The 20079-nt window shown below is 32.8% G+C and overlaps 2 protein-coding genes across 2 annotated transcripts; both read left to right on the top strand.

Moving 5' to 3' along the window:
• Positions 1-7175: 7175 nt before the first annotated feature.
• Positions 7176-8024, top strand: LOC113381381. The gene has a single exon (XM_026620317.1). It carries the CDS (start codon positions 7176-7178, stop codon positions 8022-8024), a length of 849 nt encoding a protein of 282 aa, XP_026476102.1.
• A 3170-nt stretch (positions 8025-11194) lies between these two features.
• On the top strand, positions 11195-16551 carry LOC113381378. The gene is made up of 3 exons (XM_026620316.1): positions 11195-11350; positions 11396-11840; positions 13631-16551. Exons 1-3 carry the CDS (start codon positions 11195-11197, stop codon positions 16549-16551), a joined length of 3522 nt encoding a protein of 1173 aa, XP_026476101.1.
• Positions 16552-20079: the final 3528 nt, after the last annotated feature.

Below are 20079 nucleotides of genomic sequence, written 5' to 3'. Positions count from 1 at the left end.
TCTAGACGTTTGATTTGCTTTTATTGTCGGATCCCTGCAAGTAAAAAGTATGTCTATATATTTATTAGCAGTTATCAGCAAATGCTGTCTGTATAAGTTATGAGTTTAGCTGTTAGTTCAAAATATGGTTCATTTATTGATGACACGCTGTCGATAATTTCAATTATTAAATTTGATATTAACTTTCTATGGAACAGATTAATCTTATGTAGCATTGCTTATGTTCCTTGGTCTAATTTTCTTATTTTATTTGTCATTTTAATTTTGTAATTCAATTTTTATTTTGTAACTATTTTATATTTTCTTATGTTCAAAAGTAGACCTCACCCCAGACAACACAAGACATCCCGGAAAATGTCCACAGGATATCCACGCGCGGACATTCATTGTCCCTGCGATAGCCTTACGGATATCTTGCTTATCCTGACCTTATCCGAAACATGTTAATATGTCGCACCTATGGACGTTCTGTAGGATATCCCGCGCGGATAATCCGGACATAACCGGACATGAATGGGATATAATTATAAAATTGTTTTTTACTTTTTAGATAAAAAAAAATTTGGATTAAAAATAAAATAAAAGAACACAATTTCACAAAGTAAACTTTTATTACAAAATAACAAAATCCTGAGATAATTTTATAACAAAATTTAATATATACAACTTTAATTCAAAATAACTTATTTTACAATATTAAAAATATAATTAATTCGGCATTCAATCCTAGTTTATGGTTGATTTTCTCTCCTGAAATAGAAAACAAATGAATAAATGCATATATAAGTATAAGTTCTTTAAGAGCGATACATCAATCAAAATAGACAGAGATTTATAAAATAATCTCTAATTCCAAATATATCGACACAATTTGATGTCATTACGAGTGAATATTAAACTTAGTTTTTTACATCTAAAAATGTGTACACAGCACAAATTTTGCACTAACATTGATACAACTAACCAGTCAATAATCATGATTTTTTTGTAAATAGGAGAAACATATAGTACACATCTCACAGAAATACCTTGTATAATATTTATTGCACGTCGCAGCCAGCTTTTTGCAGCCTCTGAAACAGCAAACTATGTCTCATGCGGCAAATTTTTCAAAACAATTCCTGGAATTAATTATATATTAGTTTTATTCATAATTTACAACACACATCATAGTATAAGATATATAAATTACCTGTGATGACATCGCAGGGCACTAGATCACAAAATTTATTTTTGCCCTTTCCTCGTCCCTAGCAAAATTCTTTGGCCAAACCATCATCATCAAAATGGATTTTCATAGCCGGACTCTGATGGCTAAATACAGAATCTAAAGAGAAATTTGTTTAGTATATGATAAAGTTAACAAATAAAAATAAATCTATATAAACTTTTGATTACCAATTGTGTTTGATATCTTTGCTCGGAAGATTAGCCTCTACAAGTTGAAGCTCCTCCAACAAACATAATAGAAAGCATTTCAAAAAATATTTAATTTAACTTTTGAGTATGGTTCGAATCAAACCTCAAAACCAACTCTTTCAATGCTCTTCTTTGTCAATATATCAATCCTCTTTCAAACACGGCTGCAATATTTGTAACACACACGCACATATAGTTATATAGACCACATAAAATTTCCACAATTATTACTCAATTTTAGAGTATTTTGATAGATAATATTAATTATTTATACACACGCTCATATAATTATATAGAACACATAAAATTTCCACTATTATTACTCAATTTTAGGGTATTTTGATAAATAATATTAATTATTTATAACACAAGCTCATATAATTATATAGAACAAGTAAAATTTTCACTATTATTACTCAATTACTCAAAAACTATGATAATTCGACATATTGGCTATGTGCGAAGGCATGGAAGGGGAAGTCAAATCGACCGAAGCGTTCGTAGTGGCTAACTTGGAGCACTAAAAGGGGCTATTATAAACAAAATTTTAAACAAAAACACATAAAATATTTATTTATTTCAAATTTAAATAAGATAATTAAAAATGAACCACCATGTCTGTTGTGTAGTGGGTTGTAGAAATACCAGCAGAAAAAGTGACTGCAAATTCTATACATTTTCTACAGCTAAGTGGAAAGAAAATCAACGGGAAAAGTGGATCGCAGCGGTTAGAAGAATAAAGTAAGTATCATAACCTTATTGTTATAAAAATACAATTTGGAGTATTATGAATAGTTGTAAATTGTTATGTTTAGAAAAAAAAAATTATAAGTCAATAAATTGTTGTATTATCAAAATTTAATGCTTACTAAAAAATGTTTTGTAAAACAATGTAATTAATACAAGCCTGAAATAATGAAAAATACATATTTATATATTGTATATTGATTATATATAACTATTATCTATATATTAATTACATTTTATTATATAATAATTGTAATTTTATGATTAAAAGAAAAATAAAAGTTATCACATAGCGAAAAAATGTTTATTTTGCAAACAGTTTAATTAATACAATGCTGAAATAATGCGAAATATATATTTGTAGTGTTGATGGATCACCGTGGGTTCCCAAGCCCTATGATCGCATTTGCAGTGAATCGGTCGAGGTATTGAGTCCTACCTACTTGTCAACTTGGTCTTGTCTTTATAATAATGTCTAAATTATGTCTTTATAATAGTGTCTAAGTCTTTAGTTTGACCAAAAAATGAGTAAATTAATTTATTATTTACTTATTCTATTGATAAAATACTATTTATCATTATTATATTGTTTTTATTAAGAACTATTCCGAGATTATGACATAAGCTTTGAGGCAATTAACCTTAAAATTATTTACTGCATTTCTTTATTTAATTAATCATTATACTTAACTATGTTTTAAGTACGTTGAAGTAAATTTAATAATTTCAATAAACATTCAGCGTTCACATTATTACTGTATCTTGTTTATTATTATTTATTATAACAATTATTTAATATCTTTTTTCTTTAACAAACATGTAAAACCCATGAAAACCACACACTGATAGCCCCAATTAGTTCATATTTATTACGGCGCTGCATGGGCGCTGCAGTCACGCTCGGAGCGAATAGCGTCTGTTTGATGACGGGATGACGCTAACGTTAAAGGGCGCAAAACCGACGCGACGAAAGAGAAAGGGACAAACATATACGTTTAGAGGTCTCAAGCCGTGCGCGTATGAAGCGACATGCTCGTGAACCGTTCGTTATACCTGCTCGAGTCCTTTAGTTTTGAGACGTCCCGTTGCATATTCATAGGATATTCATAGGATATCGCGATATTAGGAGATTGTGAGGACAAGAGGGACATTCCCTGGCATGTCTTGTGCTGTCTGGGACATGATTAACTTCATGATTTTTTTCTTCACATATTTTCTACTATACTTAGACGGTACTCTGCTTTCTGGTCACCTCATAAAATTAACTTGAATCACTATGTAAAATTCTCATAATGTTTCAAGTTTCTGATATGTTTACATATTCCCACTTCAAAATATAGTTTAGCACTGCTATAATTCTTTTGGAAAAAATTTGCTATTTAGTATATTATAATTAATTTAGTATATTATATTTATTCATTACTAGTATCCCAATAAATTTTTGCACATGTATATGTGTATATATATATATATATACCAGCTGAACCGGCAAACGCTGTTTTGCCATAAAAAATATTTTGCTCCTTTGCAGAAGTTCTTATAATAATACATGATATATAAATAATAGTTATATTATTATTACACAAATTTCTTTACACTTTGATAATTAATTCCAACGCATCATCGTGTTTTGTTTATTTTAATACTATTTATGTCAAATAGTGAAATATTTTTTTAATCAATGAATAAATTAGATTTTAGTTTGAATTAACGCAGTACCATTATCTGAATATATAATACTTTATATATCAGATTATAGAATATAATATCATATAAATATCAGATTTTTTACTTTTGCATTTAATTTAAAAATATTGAATGACAATTTCATATATCCAATATGCACTAAATTTTTAAATGCCAAAATATTTCCTTTTTGTTCGAAATTTAATATAATATGATATAATTTATATCTATAATTTGATTTCCAATATTGCTTATAAAATATCTTGGAATAATTGATTTATTTGTATCTTATTGAAGTCGTTAAAAATTCATTTTTTTGAATTGTCAGAATTTTGTTTATGATTAATGTTAAATTCAATATGTTGCTTTTTTATTGTGATCTATAATATTTTAATCACTTATCATATAAATTTTCGACTATAAATTGATATTCATACTATCCCTGAAACTAACATGGATAAAGTTCTGAGAAATCCGAGTCCAAAACTATAAAATGTTAGATTTTTGGCACTTTTATTAATTTTTTATTAATTTTCGTACTGTAAAATAATGGATGATTATTTATTAAAATTGTAATATTTAGACTATAATTTTAGATGAATATACTATCTATTTTGGCATAGCAATTAGTTTTTTCTTTATTTGAAATCAAGTGAAACCTAATATTATATTAATATTATATTTATTTGATATTTTTCCATAAGTATCCGATTTATGATATTGTTTTCAATTATTTTTAATTTATTTTGAATTAGCAAATGTCAAAAAATATAATTAAAATATTCATTAAATATTGTCTACAAATAATATGTCATTTAATAAGTATTATTTATTACTTTGGTGCTTGATATGGATATGAATTTGTAATAAAATATATTCTTTCTGACAAATAGTTATAAACTTGTTATAATTAACTTCCCGTAGGGCAAGTTATAGTAATCGCAAAAAAATCGAAAATGAAAATTTTTATATATCTTTACGTTTCAAAGGTTTCTGAACATTTTGGCATACCTTAGAAAAAATGGATGTATGTGTGTGTGTGTGTGTGTGTGTGTGTGTGTGTGTATGTGTGTGTGTATGTATGTACGTGTGTGTATGTATGTGCGGATACAAATTTTCGTCGACGATTTCGGGAACACGGATCAACCGATTTGAATAATTCAAAAAACATTCGATTCGTATTGATAAGGAGACGTGCTGATTAGTTTTTGGCGAAGGCAGGTCTAACCGTTCCGAAGATACGGGGCAAAAAGTGCTGAAAACGGTAACTCAGTTTTTAAGAGAACGGAGCGTCCGATTTAAATAATTCAAAAAACATTTCACTTGTATTGACAAGATGAAGAATCGATAAAATTTTCATAAAGGTAGGTCTAGCAGTTTCGGAGATATAGAGAAAAAAGTAAAAAAATTAGCCATTTGGCGGTCAAAAATGATCATTGGACATATGCACATCAAATTATCAAATATTTTATAGAGATTTTAACAATAAGTATACATTTTGTTAACATTCCTATGGGTTCCGTACCAATGCTTATGCGTTAGACAGCGACGCGGCGCTTACGCGCTTTATATTTTGTCCCTATGCAGTTAAATCAGTACGATTGCTTTGAAACAAAAATTCAGATCTTCCACAATATGTCAAAATAAAGAAAAAAAATTTTTTTTTTTTTCAAAAAAAAATTTTTTTTTTCAAAAAAAAAAAAAATAAAAAAATTTTTTTTTTTCAAAAAAAGTAATTTTTTGTCCATATGTATAGTTTCTCAAAAATCTTATTTTTTCAAAGTACATTTTTTTCACAAATGTTAATCGTTTTTAAAAAATTAATAATTTTTGGTACGGGAAGTTCCAGCAATTTGCCTTAAGGCACGATGCCTTAATTGCCTTAAGACAGAATTCCACTTACAGCTAGTTTTCAAAATTATTTGACATTTCATACTTCCAAAATTAATTCACTCGCATCATGGATTAGTCTAAATCAACGCAGTATCATTATCTAAATATACAATTTTTTATATAAATATCAAATTTTTTACTTTTGCATTTAATTTAAATAGTTAATGTCAATTTCATATATTCAATATGCTGTTGAGAATTGTGTTTTTTTATATTTATAAAAAATAGTCATAAGTAAATGTTTGCGCCGCACCTGTGTAGGTTGTCGGACCTGTAAAAGGTTTGTTTTTCTACTTGGACAACACGTTTCAAATTTAGGCAATCGGGCAATTCTGACTCATAAAAAAGGCCGATGCAGGCAATAGTTTTACCATTCAAATTTATTCATTCGGTTCCTTTCATTCGTTCAGGTACTTTCAGTTCCCTTCAGTGTTCGAGTCGTTTCATTCCGTGCCTCTCATTCGTTCAAGTACTTTCAGTTCCTTATCAGTGTTCGAGTCTATTCTTTCCGTGGTTTTCATTCATTTCGGTTTAATTCATTTAATCAGTACATTCAGTTCCTTTCAGTGTTTGTTATCAGTTCAGTATTATCAGTGGATTAAGTTTCTATTGTGTGTCAAGTCGGCCAGTTGTTTTTGTTTTGTTATCAGTGTGTTCGAATTCCCTTTCAACATTTCCAACCGACTACGCTGATGTTTCCAGATCCAACCAAATAGCTGCCGCGGCTTGGACTTCCAAACAGATAACATTTTTTCATGCAATATTAATTAGTGTTCATTTTTGTTTTTCATTTATATAAAATTTATATAGAATATATTTTAGTTTATTATTAATTACGGATTAAGAAAAAACTTTATTTTTAATTTATATTTGTTTTCCAATTAGTTTTTGTTTTCTGCATACATTTAATTTTTTTTTATTATTCCTCGGAGTATAAAATACTTCGAAAGGGGTTGAGAAACCCCCCAACATCAACATTTGGTCCTTCGAACCGGATCCTAATTATTATTAGGATTAATTGGGTGTGCAGCGACACTAGCTCTCCTACTATTGAAAAATAGTAGTAAAGAGCTACACTAGCCTCCACACTATTAGGGACCCTAATGTGTGGAGGGGGTCAGGCTACCAGGTATATAACCAAAGCAGCTACCGTCCTCGATCTCTTTTCTCTTCTACTGGTCGAGCAGGCAACACCTAGAAAAACTACGGAGTCCAACCGAGGAATACCAAGAATACCGGAATTCAACCAAGAAGATTTTGTAAATTATTATAATTTTGTAATAAACTTTATTTTTCATTTATAGTGTCTTGATTTTTATATGTGGGACCACCCCACATAATTGGTGACCCCGACGCTGAATTGGACCACATAATTGGTGTGAGCTGAATTACTATAGAGCACTATCCGTACAGAAGACAATAAAAAAACAATGAATGAAGACATGCAGGACACTAAAGGGGAACTGGACGCAATCTCACGCACTCCGCATCTACCGCCATTTTTGAGTGAGAAACCGACATTGTGGTTCACAATTGCCGAAGCAATATTTTCTCGATGCCGCATCATCAATGACCTGGCTAAATATGAATTTGTAATAGCTCACCTAGATTGCAAATATTTACTCCAAATAGAGGACGTTATAAACTCTCCGCCTGCAGAGAATAAATACATAAAACTAAAGGAGGAATTAATCAAAAGGCTATCAATTTCCGAACGGCAAAGGATAAGACAATTACTTTTGCAAGAAGAACTTGGTGATCGAAGTCCTTCTCAGTTCCTACGTCACCTTCGTTCATTGGTCGGAACAACTACAGTCGACAATTCACTCCTACGAGAAATCTGGATTCAACGACTACCGGTCCAGACTCAACAAATATTGCAAACCCAGATCAATGGAGACCTAGAAGAACTTGCATCCCTCGCCGACAAAATATGTGAGATTGCACAACCGCCAGTAGTCGCAGCAACTAGTAACAACCAACAGCAAGACATCATACAAAAACTAATTGATAAAAATGATCAACTAACACAGCGTTTGGAAGATCTTACAGAGCAATTAGCCAAGTTAACCTATCGTAGCAGACTCAACCTATCAGCAAATAGAAACTGTAGCCCATTTCGACAAGACTGGTCTAACCACTTCTTCAGGCCGAGAAGTACTTCTAGATCGCGCAACCGAAAAACATTCTGTTGGTACCACGCCAAATTCGGAAAGAAAGCAAGAAAATGCGAGAGTCATTGTTCGTTCAGAGAGGAAAACTCCAACGGCAAGGAGTGATGGCGACCTATCCTTGCTCTTCATCAAGCCGTCGCCTCTTCATAAGTGATCGCAGAACTAAGGTACAGTTTTTGGTCGACACAGGTTCAGACGTTTGCGTGTATCCAAGGCGCTTAACTGCTAAACCTAATCCTCAACTAAACTATACTTTGTCTGCAGCCAATGGAACCAACATACGCACGTACGGGGATATTATTTTACAATTAGATTTTGGACTAAGAAGAAATTTTACTTGGAGATTCATCGTAGCAGACGTAACAATGCCTATACTTGGAGCAGACTTTTTGGCGTACTACAATATCATTATTGATATAAAGAATTCTCGTCTACATGACAACCTGACATCACTGTCATCTCCAGGATGTGTCACATTCTCTCGGATACAAAGTGTCAAGTCTATATTTGGAGATAGTGCATACAATAAATTATTAGCTGATTTTCCATCCATCACCAGACCATCAGGCTTGTGTCAAGAAAGCAAACACAAAACATTTCATTATATCAGAACCACTCCAGGACCTCCAGTTTCTTCTAGACCACGGCGCCTCAAGCCAGAATTACTTCGCGTAGCCAAAGAAGAATTTAAGAATATGGTAGAATTAGGCATTGCAAGACCCTCCGATAGTTCTTGGTCTTCACCTCTACATCTGACACAGAAAAAGGATTCGACGTGGCGTCCATGCGGAGATTATCGGCTACTCAACTCACGCACAATTCCAGACAAATATCCCGTTCGTCATATTGCGGACTACGCCCATAATTTAGCAGGATGTACTATATTTTCAGTGATCGACTTAGTGAAAGCCTTTCAGCAAATTCCAGTCCATCCTGATGATATTGCAAAAACAGCAATAATAACACCATTTGGGCTGTTTGAGTTCCCGTATATGACTTTTGGACTAAGGAATGCAGCACAAACATTTCAGCGATTTATAGATGAGGTTACACAAGGTCTGGATTTTTGTTACGCATACCTAGATGATATTCTTATATCATCTACATCGCTAGAAGAACACCAAGATCATCTCCGCCAATTATTTCAACGCCTGAAAGACCACGGCGTTGTCATAAATCCAGCGAAATGCGTATTAGGTGCACCCAAAGTTACATTTCTTGGTTATGAAATTTCTAAAGATGGAACTTTGCCACCACAAGACCGTATCAACGATCTCCAAGAATATCCGCTACCGGCAACCTACTCAAAGCTGCGACGCTTCATAGGAATGATTAATTATTATCGAAGGTTTATTCCTCACATAGCTGAATTTCTTGCTCCGCTACACAAGCTGCTCTCAGGATCTACCAAATCTGGATCACAACCAATTTCTTGGACCCCACAGCTTCAAGATAACTTTGAAACTTGCAAGAAAGAATTGGCTAAAGCAACATTACTAGCACACCCAGTTCCAAATGCTCAAACAGCATTATTTAGCGATGTATCTAACCATTCTATCGGTGCAGTATTACAGCAGTACATCAATGGCACTTGGCAACCTTTGGGCTTCTTTTCAAAAAAACTATCTGAGAAACAACAACTATGGCCAGCATATTATCGAGAACTTTTGGCTGGATACGAAGCAGTGCAACATTTTCGAAGCTTACTGGAAGGCAGACATTTCATTTGGTTTACTGACCACAAACCTTTAATTCACGCCTTTTCCCAGCGAAAGGACAAGCTGCCGCCAATACAATTAAATCAATTAAGTTTCTTGTCGCAGTTTACAACAGATGTTCGCTATGTTAGTGGACAACAAAACATTGTAGCCGACGCCTTCTCAAGAGCAGAAGCCATAACATCGCCTTTGGATCACTCCGTTATTGCTAAATCGCAAGACGAAGATGAAGAACTGGTAACGCTCTTAAAATCAGATACTGCTCTCAACCTGAAACGCATCGCTATTCCAGGAACCAAAGAACAATTATATTGCGACATTTCTCAAAATCGATTACGTCCTTATGTTCCTGCTGAACATAGACGACATATTTTTAATACTCTGCACAATCTTTCTCATCCAGGTATAAAAACCACAACTAAACTTATCACGGATAGATTTGTTTGGCCTGGCATTCGCAAGGATTGTAGAATCTGGGCTCGAAGCTGCATCTCATGTCAACGCTCCAAAATTGGTCGGCATATAGTCACACCACTTGGAGAGTTCAAAGTGCCACCCGCCAGATTTCTGCATGTTCACATTGACATTGTCGGACCACTTCCACAATCAAAAGGCTTTAAATACCTATTCACCGCTATAGACCGTTACACACGCTGGCTTGAAGTTTTTCCTCTATCAGATATTACCGCAGAAAGTGTAACCTGGGCTTTCTTGTATTCTTGGATTTCACGCTTTGGTGTTCCATCTCAAGTAACTAGCGACCAAGGACGGCAATTCTGTTCAGCTGTTTTTCAAGGCGCAACCAAACTACTAGGAATTTCCCACACTCCTACTACAGCATATCACCCGCAATCAAATGGATTGATTGAAAATGCTCACAGGCCACTGAAAACAGCCCTCATGTGCCATGCAGACCCGTCATGGATGGATTCTCTACCAATTATTTTATTAGGAATTCGAGCTTCTGTTAAAGAAGACATTAAAAGCAGCAGCGCCGAATTAGTATACGGAGAACCGCTTCGTCTACCTGGCGAATTTTTAATCAGCACGCGCAAGGAGATACCAACAAGCGACTTCTTGAGAAATCTACATCGACATTTCGAAACAATACATCCAACTCCTACATCTGCACATGGATCGAAAAAGACTTTTGTACATAAAGAACTAAGTAATGCAAAATTTGTATTCCTTAGGGAAGACGCTCTGCGACCAGCGCTTTCTTGTCCATACAGAGGCCCGTATGAAGTCATAGATCGAAACTCCAAAACATTGAAAATTAAAATTGGAGAACGCAATGTAAGAGTATCCATCGATCGTGTCAAGCCCGCTTTCACGACAGAAGACGACCAAAGTACGAGTCCAACTCCATCCAGCGCTACAGAACATACCTCCAATCAATATAGAACACGGTTTGGACGGGTAGTCCGTCCTCGCATCCAATAAAATTAATACAATTTTATTGACTCGCCAGGGGGGTATTGCAGCGACACTAGCTCTCCTACTATTGAAAAATAGTAGTAAAGAGCTACACTAGCCTCCACACTATTAGGGACCCTAATGTGTGGAGGGGGTCAGGCTACCAGGTATATAACCAAAGCAGCTACCGTCCTCGATCTCTTTTCTCTTCTACTGGTCGAGCAGGCAACACCTAGAAAAACTACGGAGTCCAACCGAGGAATACCAAGAATACCGGAATTCAACCAAGAAGATTTTGTAAATTATTATAATTTTGTAATAAACTTTATTTTTCATTTATAGTGTCTTGATTTTTATATGTGGGACCACCCCACAGGTGTATACAGAAAACAAAAATATATAATGGGGCCTAAAATCGATATTGGTGCAGAAATTGTACGTCTAACCGCCAAAAGAGAGACGTACTTCTCAATTGTGCAAGAAACGTACGATCTATCACAACAGATTGATGTACCATCAAACAAGACACAATTTCTCGAAAATTTATACATTTCTGAAAATGCTCGTGAACAATTCATTCAATTGTGTGATGAAATAAACAAATTAAAATATTTAGATAATCCTAGTTTTATTCCGGAATATTCTGCAATAAAGGCCCTTGAAACGATGTACGCCAAAATAAAACACGCTGAGAAATTATTAGAGAATAAAAATGTGCATAGTTCTTCAATTAAAGACGTTGTACCCAAACAACATTTACCGTCCATTAAAGTACCTAAATTCTCAGGTGATATTCAACAATGGCCATTATTCTATGAAACATTTAATTCACTAATTCATGAAAATACCGAGTTAGATAATGTATCAAAATTCCATTTTTTAAAAGGAGCGTTACAGGGTCCGGTATTAAAAATATTTCATTCGATACTACCGACCGCAAATAATTATCAAATTCTTTGGGAAGCGCTCATCAAAAAATACCAAAATAAACGCTACTTAGCCACAAATTATTTCAAGCAACTATTATCATTCAAAACCATTTCATCTGGACAAATAAATTCATTCCTTGAAAAATTCGATACCGCGGTGCAAGCGCTCTCCCAATTGAATATTCCCGACGCCTATGATTTCCTTATTACGTCACTAGCATTCTCGAAACTCGATCCGTTGTTACAAGAAAAATTCGAGCATTTTTATCAAGGTGAGTTTCCCAAATATCAAGACCTCCTGCATTTTCTTCAAAAATCACAACAGGCAAAAAATCAAGTATATGGTATGAGCAACAATTTCACTAATGACAAACCCAATTACAAAAACACAAAATTAGCCGGTCATTTTTGTTAAAAAATAAATATGATAACCATTGCTTTGTGTGTCGGGAACAACACAGAGTGTTTACTTGTTCGAAATTTCTTTCATTGAATATACCTGATCGGCGATCCCTTATTCAAAAATTAAACTTATGCGACAATTGTTTGGGTCATAAGATAACGACTACATGTCGATCGAATAAAACCTGTTTATTATGTAACGAACGACATCACTCGCTATTGCATACTGGCAGCAATTTTGCGAGTACGGATCAAAATAATCTTTCTAACTCAAAATCAAATAGTACGGTTTTATGCGCATTTAATCAAAACAAAATTGCACATCATATTACCATATTGCCGACAGCAGTAGTAAAAGTTACTACTAGAAAAGAAAACATTTTATTACGTACAATTATTGATTCGGGAAGCGATAGAAATTTTGTGTCATTAAATTGGTGCAAAAAGGCTGATTTACAAATTCTTCCAATATCAACCCAAGTGATCGGGTTAGGCAATTCGTCACATAAAGTTATTGGATTAGTTAATTTCACTTTGAAATCTTTAATCGATTCTTATCAGTTATCGGTCTGTGCATACGTAGTACACGAGATAGTGGGAAAGCAACCACAAATTACCATTCCGATTTCATCCATCAAAACATTTCTGAATTATCCTTTAGCGGATCCTAACTTTCATACACCCCAGGAGGTCGACGGAATTTTGGGTTGCGATGTTTTTGGCGAAATTCTTGGCACTAATCAGGTTAAAAATGATAAAGGATTACCTGTGGCCCTAGAAACCCGGTTGGGTTATCTAATATTAGGTTCCATTCCTGATTTATATGAAAATACCGGCACTTCTACTAATTTATGTAATGTTTCAGATTCAGATTTTCATTTACAAATGAATAAATTCTTACAATTAGAAGACATTCCCGAAATAATCCCCTCTTCTAACGATGATTTATGCGAAAATCATTTTACTACAACTACTACGCGATCTCCAGATGGACGATATGTAGTAGCGCTGCCTTTTAAAAGTGAAGGCAGGAATTTATACAAATCATTTCATTTAGCCTTAAAGCGATACCAAATGCTTGAAAATAAATTTTTGAAAAATCCCGAATTTCATAAAAAATATGCCGCCGTTATAGAAGATTACCTGACTCAAAACCAATTATCCTTTGTCGATTATTGTCCGGTAGATCAGGAAGTCGATGATTTTATTAAAATAAAAAATGGATATTATATTCCTCATTTCGCAGTCGAAAAAGAAAGTTCCTCTACGCCTTTACGCGTTGTGTTTGATGCATCTGCGAAAAATTCAGAATTCACTTCCTTGAACGAAATTTTGCATGTTGGTCCTAAATTACAAACCGACATTTGTTCAATCCTTCTAAATTTTCGTTTCGGGCCTATAGCATTAACAGCTGATATCAAACAAATGTATCGTAATATTTGGGTTCGTAAACAAGATAGAAAATATCAAAAAATCTTATGGAGACCGTTTCCCGATGCACCCATTGGCATCTATGAATTAAATACTGTAACTTTTGGTCTATCGTCATCTCCCTTTCAAGCTATCAGAACCATCAAACAACTTTCCCGAGACGAATGTTCCAAATATTCTCAATCTATTTCTAGAATTCTTGAGAACGATGTCTATATTGATGATGTGGTTACAAGTATCGACTCCTTGGATAGCGCTAAAACCATTTGCGAAGGTTTGCAGACTGTATTATCGTCTGGTGGTTTTGAATTAAAAAAGTGGGAATCTAATAATTCTAATCTGCGTAAACTTTTTCCTGATTCTGATGTACAAAATAAACATTTCTCTAAATCGGATTTTCAAATGGAATCTTCTACAAAGGTATTGGGATTAAAATGGGATCCCTTATCAGATAATTTTTCATTCGAAATAAAGCTTACGTGGAGAAAATGGACAAAGAGACAACTTCTTTCAGTAATAGCGCGAATCTGGGATCCTCTGGGTTTCCTAACTCCGATAGTTGTTAAGATAAAAATATTATTGAAAAAAATTTGGACATTAAAAATCGATTGGGATGAGGAATTACCATCATTTATTATTACATCATGGTTAGCCGTATATTCCGAATTAGAGCATCTTAATAACTATCAGATTCCGCGTTATCTCGAAACGTCAAAACAAAACAAATGTACATTATTTGGTTTCGCGGATAGCTCAGAGCAAGCGTATGGAGCGGTAGTTTATATTAAATCTCTTGGCAATCCGAATTTCTTATTGATTTCAAAATCACGAGTAACACCGATTAAAAACCAAACATTAGCCAGGCTTGAACTTTGTGCCTGTCATTTACTGTCAAAACTTCTGAATTTTATATTAACGAATAACCAACATAGTATAGATTTTGATTCCATTTACTGTTTTTCCGATTCTATGATTGTCCTTCACTGGTTAGCAGGACCGGCTACTCGTTGGAAAACATTTGTAGCCAATAGGGTAACAAAAATACGGGATCTCATTCCTAATGCACAATGGCTTCACATTCCTTCTAATCAAAATGCAGCCGATTGTGTTTCTCGAGGTCTTCGACCTAAGGATTTTATCCAACATAAGAATTGGTTGTTTGGGCCGGATTGGTTAAACGGTCCTATATCAACTTGGCCTGCAAAAACGGTTGAACCTTCCGGAGATATTGATCAAGAAAGAAAAGCTAACGTTCTATTAGTAAAGAGTGTCATACCATCGATCAATCCTTTATATGAATTAACGCAAAAATTTTCTAATTGGTGCAAACTTGTAAGAATTTTCGCTTATATATTGAAGTTTTGTAAAATTATAACAAATCGAAACCGACTTTTGACTTCAGATTTGAAACAAGCCGAGGTAATTATTATTCGTTTAGTCCAAGAACATCATTTTCCCGAAGAATTCAAACTATTAACGAACGGAAAGTCTTGTTCGAAGAAGTTTTGCCGACTAAATTTGGTTTTGGATTCTAATAATTGTTTACGCGTTAAAGGTAGATTAGGATTAACAACTAATAACAATCCATTTCTTTTGCCAAAAAAAGACCAAGTAGTAAATTGTCTTATAGATTACTACCATATTAATAATTTACATACTGGATCAAACTTAGTATTATCTTTATTGAGGCAAAAATATTGGATCTTGTCGGCTCGTGCAATAATTCGTAATCGTCTTCACAAGTGTATAACTTGTTTTCGACAGAATCCGAAACCCATTTTTCCATTCATGGGCGACTTACCAGTACCGCGCATAACAGCCAGTAGAGCTTTCCTAAACGTCGGCGTTGATTATGCAGGCCCCTTCAATATCTCCATGAGTCGTCACAGAGGCGCTCGAACCTACAAGGCTTATGTATGCTTGTTCATCTGTTTAGCCACTAAGGCGATACATCTCGAATTAGCTTCAGATTTAACAAGCGATACATTTTTAGATTGCTTGAAACGATTCCTAGCCCGGCGTGGTCCTATTAAATGTATTTACTCCGATTGTGGAACCAATTTTATAGGAGCCAAAAATACTCTTGATTCCTTATTCCTTCTCCTAAATTCCGAAGAGTATAAAAAGCGTTTCAATGAATTATTGGTTTTGCATGACATTGAATGGAAATTTAATCCACCGTTTGCCCCACATTTTGGAGGTATATGGGAGGCGAATATTAAATCAGTGAAGACCCATTTGTTTAAAGTTATAGGGTTGCAAATTTTATCCTACGAAGAGTTTAATACAGTCCTCAATCAAATCGAAGCCTTACTGAATTCAAGACCGTTATGTTGGCTGAGCAATGATCCGTCGGACCCTCAGCCTCTTACGCCTGCGCACTTTTTAATGCAAGAGCCTCTGTCGGATTTGCCCGTTGACTATGAAAACTTGAATTTGACTAAAAGAAAACAATTGTTAGATCATATTGTCGCTTCTTACTGGAAGCGATGGAATGTGGAATATCTAACCGAGCTACAGGTCCGACAGAAATGGAATATAGTCACTAATCCTATTAAAAAGGGTGATTTGGTAGTTGTAAAACAAGAGAATGCGCGTCCGCTCCATTGGGGGTTGGGAAGAGTTGAAGAGGTTTTTCCGGGCTCCGATGGAGTGGTTCGAGTAGCATTGGTAAAAACGGGAAATACCCTAATCAAGCGGCCTGTTGTCAAACTATGCCCCCTACCTATTCAATAGTTTATATCTGAATTATTCATTTCAAAAAAAAAAAAACTTTTCTATCTCATGATATATTTGCTTCTATATATAGTTTTGCCAAATTTTCAATCTCCAGGGCGATGAGAACATCCCTCATAGTCTCTGGAAGATTCTTGTAAATGTCCAAAAATCTAGACCCTGGCGCGAAAATAAAACTTCCGCAATCTAGATTGTGTGAATGTGGTAGGTTGCGAGAGCGGGACCCTGGCGCGAGGTCAGGCTTCCGTAACCGATCTACTCTGAATGAAAGTTTGAATTTATTTTGGCAATTCTATCCTTCCTAATCATGAGGTTCACTATGTACCAATTTCGAGTATTTTCAGAAGTATAAAAGGCTAACCTTTTAGTCGGGGGAAAATGTTTGCGCCGCACCTGTGTAGGTTGTCGGACCTGTAAAAGGTTTGTTTTTCTACTTGGACAACACGTTTCAAATTTAGGCAATCGGGCAATTCTGACTCATAAAAAAGGCCGATGCAGGCAATAGTTTTACCATTCAAATTTATTCATTCGGTTCCTTTCATTCGTTCAGGTACTTTCAGTTCCCTTCAGTGTTCGAGTCGTTTCATTCCGTGCCTCTCATTCGTTCAAGTACTTTCAGTTCCTTATCAGTGTTCGAGTCTATTCTTTCCGTGGTTTTCATTCATTTCGGTTTAATTCATTCAATCAGTACATTCAGTTCCTTTCAGTGTTTGTTATCAGTTCAGTATTATCAGTGGATTAAGTTTCTATTGTGTGTCAAGTCGGCCAGTTGTTTTTGTTTTGTTATCAGTGTGTTCGAATTCCCTTTCAACATTTCCAACCGACTACGCTGATGTTTCCAGATCCAACCAAATAGCTGCCGCGGCTTGGACTTCCAAACAGATAACATTTTTTCATGCAATATTAATTAGTGTTCATTTTTGTTTTTCATTTATATAAAATTTATATAGAATATATTTTAGTTTATTATTAATTACGGATTAAGAAAAAACTTTATTTTTAATTTATATTTGTTTTCCAATTAGTTTTTGTTTTTTGCATACATTTAATTTTTTTTTATTATTCCTCGGAGTATAAAATACTTCGAAAGGGGTTGAGAAACCCCCCAACATCAACAGTAAATTCATTTGAACGATGTATAATCCCAAGTAACGGTAAATGTTGCGAATATTTTGTACATCTGCCAGACAACCCTTAATAAAAGTTTATGATAGCTCATGTACCTTCGGCGAGCTATCATAAAACTAGAAATATTGGAAATATTTTAAAAATGTAAAAATATAAGTCAGTTAGTCCTGAACTCTTGAACAAGTAACAACTAAAATATTATAATAAAGCGCTAAATAAATTTTTGTATCTAAATAAATTCTTTGATTTCACACACCTCCAGAAGAGCTACAAATGTTCCAATTCTCGTCGTTAAGTATTCCAAATAAAACTCTAATCTACTCAAGAAGTTATTAAAAATTGGTTACATTTAATCATTAATTAGTAAATTCATTACTAACGTCTCTTCAATGCACTAAATTTATAAATGTCAAAATATTTCCTTTTTGGTCGAAAATGATAGTATTTATTTTACAATAATGTTTTGTATCCATAATTTGTTTGGCAATATTGCCTATAAACATAAATTGGAATAATTAATTTATTTGTTTCCCACTGAAGTCGTTAAACATTTTTTTGTGAAATGTCAAATTTTTGTTTATGATTAATTTTAAATTCAATATGTCGCTTTTTTATTGTGATCTCTGATCTATAAGGTTTTGATGAAGTTTTGGTATCCGAAATAATTTGGTAAGCTAATTAAATAAATATAAATTGTAAATCTATTTATATAATTATTTTCATAAATATTGACAAATGACATTTGACGTTTTTCATGTCAACATTTATTCAAATATATAAACTTTAAATTTCAAATCAAATTTTTAATTAGATTTAAAACTATAAATTTGGATATAAATGTTGAATATATCTATAATTTTTTTTTTCAAAAATCATAAATTTTTTTCTCAAATTTTCCATAAATTTTGACATTTGTCATTTTAGTGTTTTGTTTATTTTTTGTCCATTTTCTGTCAAATTTTTTTGAAAATATTTATTTTACAATTATGTTTTGTATCTATAATTTGTTAGGCAATTTTTTCTATTTGCGTTTTATTAAAGTAACTCGTTAAACATTCTTTTTTGTGAAATGTCAAAATTTTGTTTATGATTATTTTTAAATTCAATATGCCGCTGTTTATTGTGGTCTCTGATCTATAAGGTTTTGATGAAGTTTTGGTATCCGAAATAATTTGGTAAGCTAATCAATTAAATCTAAATCGTAAATCTATTTATATAATTATTTTCATAAATATTGACAGATGACATTTAATTTTTTAATTAATTCCAACGCATCATAGTGTTTTGTCTATTTTAATTTTGTTTGTTATTTTTTTTTCAAATTAATGAATAAATTTGATTTTAATCTGAATCAACGCATTACCATTATCTAAATATACAATTTTTTTTATAAATATTTGATTTTATACATTTGCATTTAATTCAAAAATAGTGAATGTCAATTTCATTTATCCAATATGCCCTAAATTTTTGAATGTCAAAATATTTCCTTTTTGGTGGAAATTAAATATATGATAATATTTATTTTACAATATTGTTTTGTATCTATAATTTGTTAGGCAATATTGCCTATAACATAACTGGAATAATTAATTTACTTGCTTTTTATTGAAGTAAGTCGTTAAAGTTTTTTCTGTGAAATGTCAAAATGTTGTTTACAATTTATTTTAAATTCAATATGCCGCTTTTTTATTGTGATCTATGATCTATAAGGTTTTAATGAAGTTTTGGTTTCTGAAATAATTTGGTAAGCTAATCAATTAAATCTAAATCGTAAATCTATTTATATAATTATTTTCATAAATATTGACAGATGACATTTAATTTTTTCTTCATGTCAACAATTATTTAAATTTTTAATCATTGATTTTTAATTAGATTTTGAATGTAGAATTTCATCAAATTTGGATATAATTGTTGGATATTACTATAGTAATATATATATATATATATATATATATATATATATATCTTGATGATCGACGTTGAAACGACGTTATTCATTTCAATATATATATATATATATATATATATATATATATATATGTACATGTTTTTGAATTTTATTTTTTGAAATAGCAACTTTTTTTTAAAAATTATATATCCAAATTTTCTTTAATTTTGACATTTGTCATTTTAGTGTTTTGTTTTTTTTTGGTCATATTCTGTCAAAATTTTTATAAATTTATAAAAATTATATATTTATATTTCAAATTAACTTTTCAAAATTTCTTATAACCTAAGTTGGATATATATGCACACGATGAGCCATTAAAATTTAAAATCGGTCCAGTAGTTTGGGCGTCCATCGCAAACAAACATCGTGACACGAGATTTATATATCTTATATATAAAAATGGAGCTCTCTTTCAAATGTCCGAATAAAACTCGAAAACGGCT

Source organism: Ctenocephalides felis, unplaced genomic scaffold (assembly GCF_003426905.1).
Source record: "Ctenocephalides felis isolate EL2017-DRISC unplaced genomic scaffold, ASM342690v1 CF-g0.4_SCAFFOLD_02854, whole genome shotgun sequence".
In the NCBI taxonomy this organism is placed as follows: domain Eukaryota; kingdom Metazoa; phylum Arthropoda; class Insecta; order Siphonaptera; family Pulicidae; genus Ctenocephalides; species Ctenocephalides felis.
This window is presented reverse-complemented; position numbering and strand designations above follow the sequence as displayed.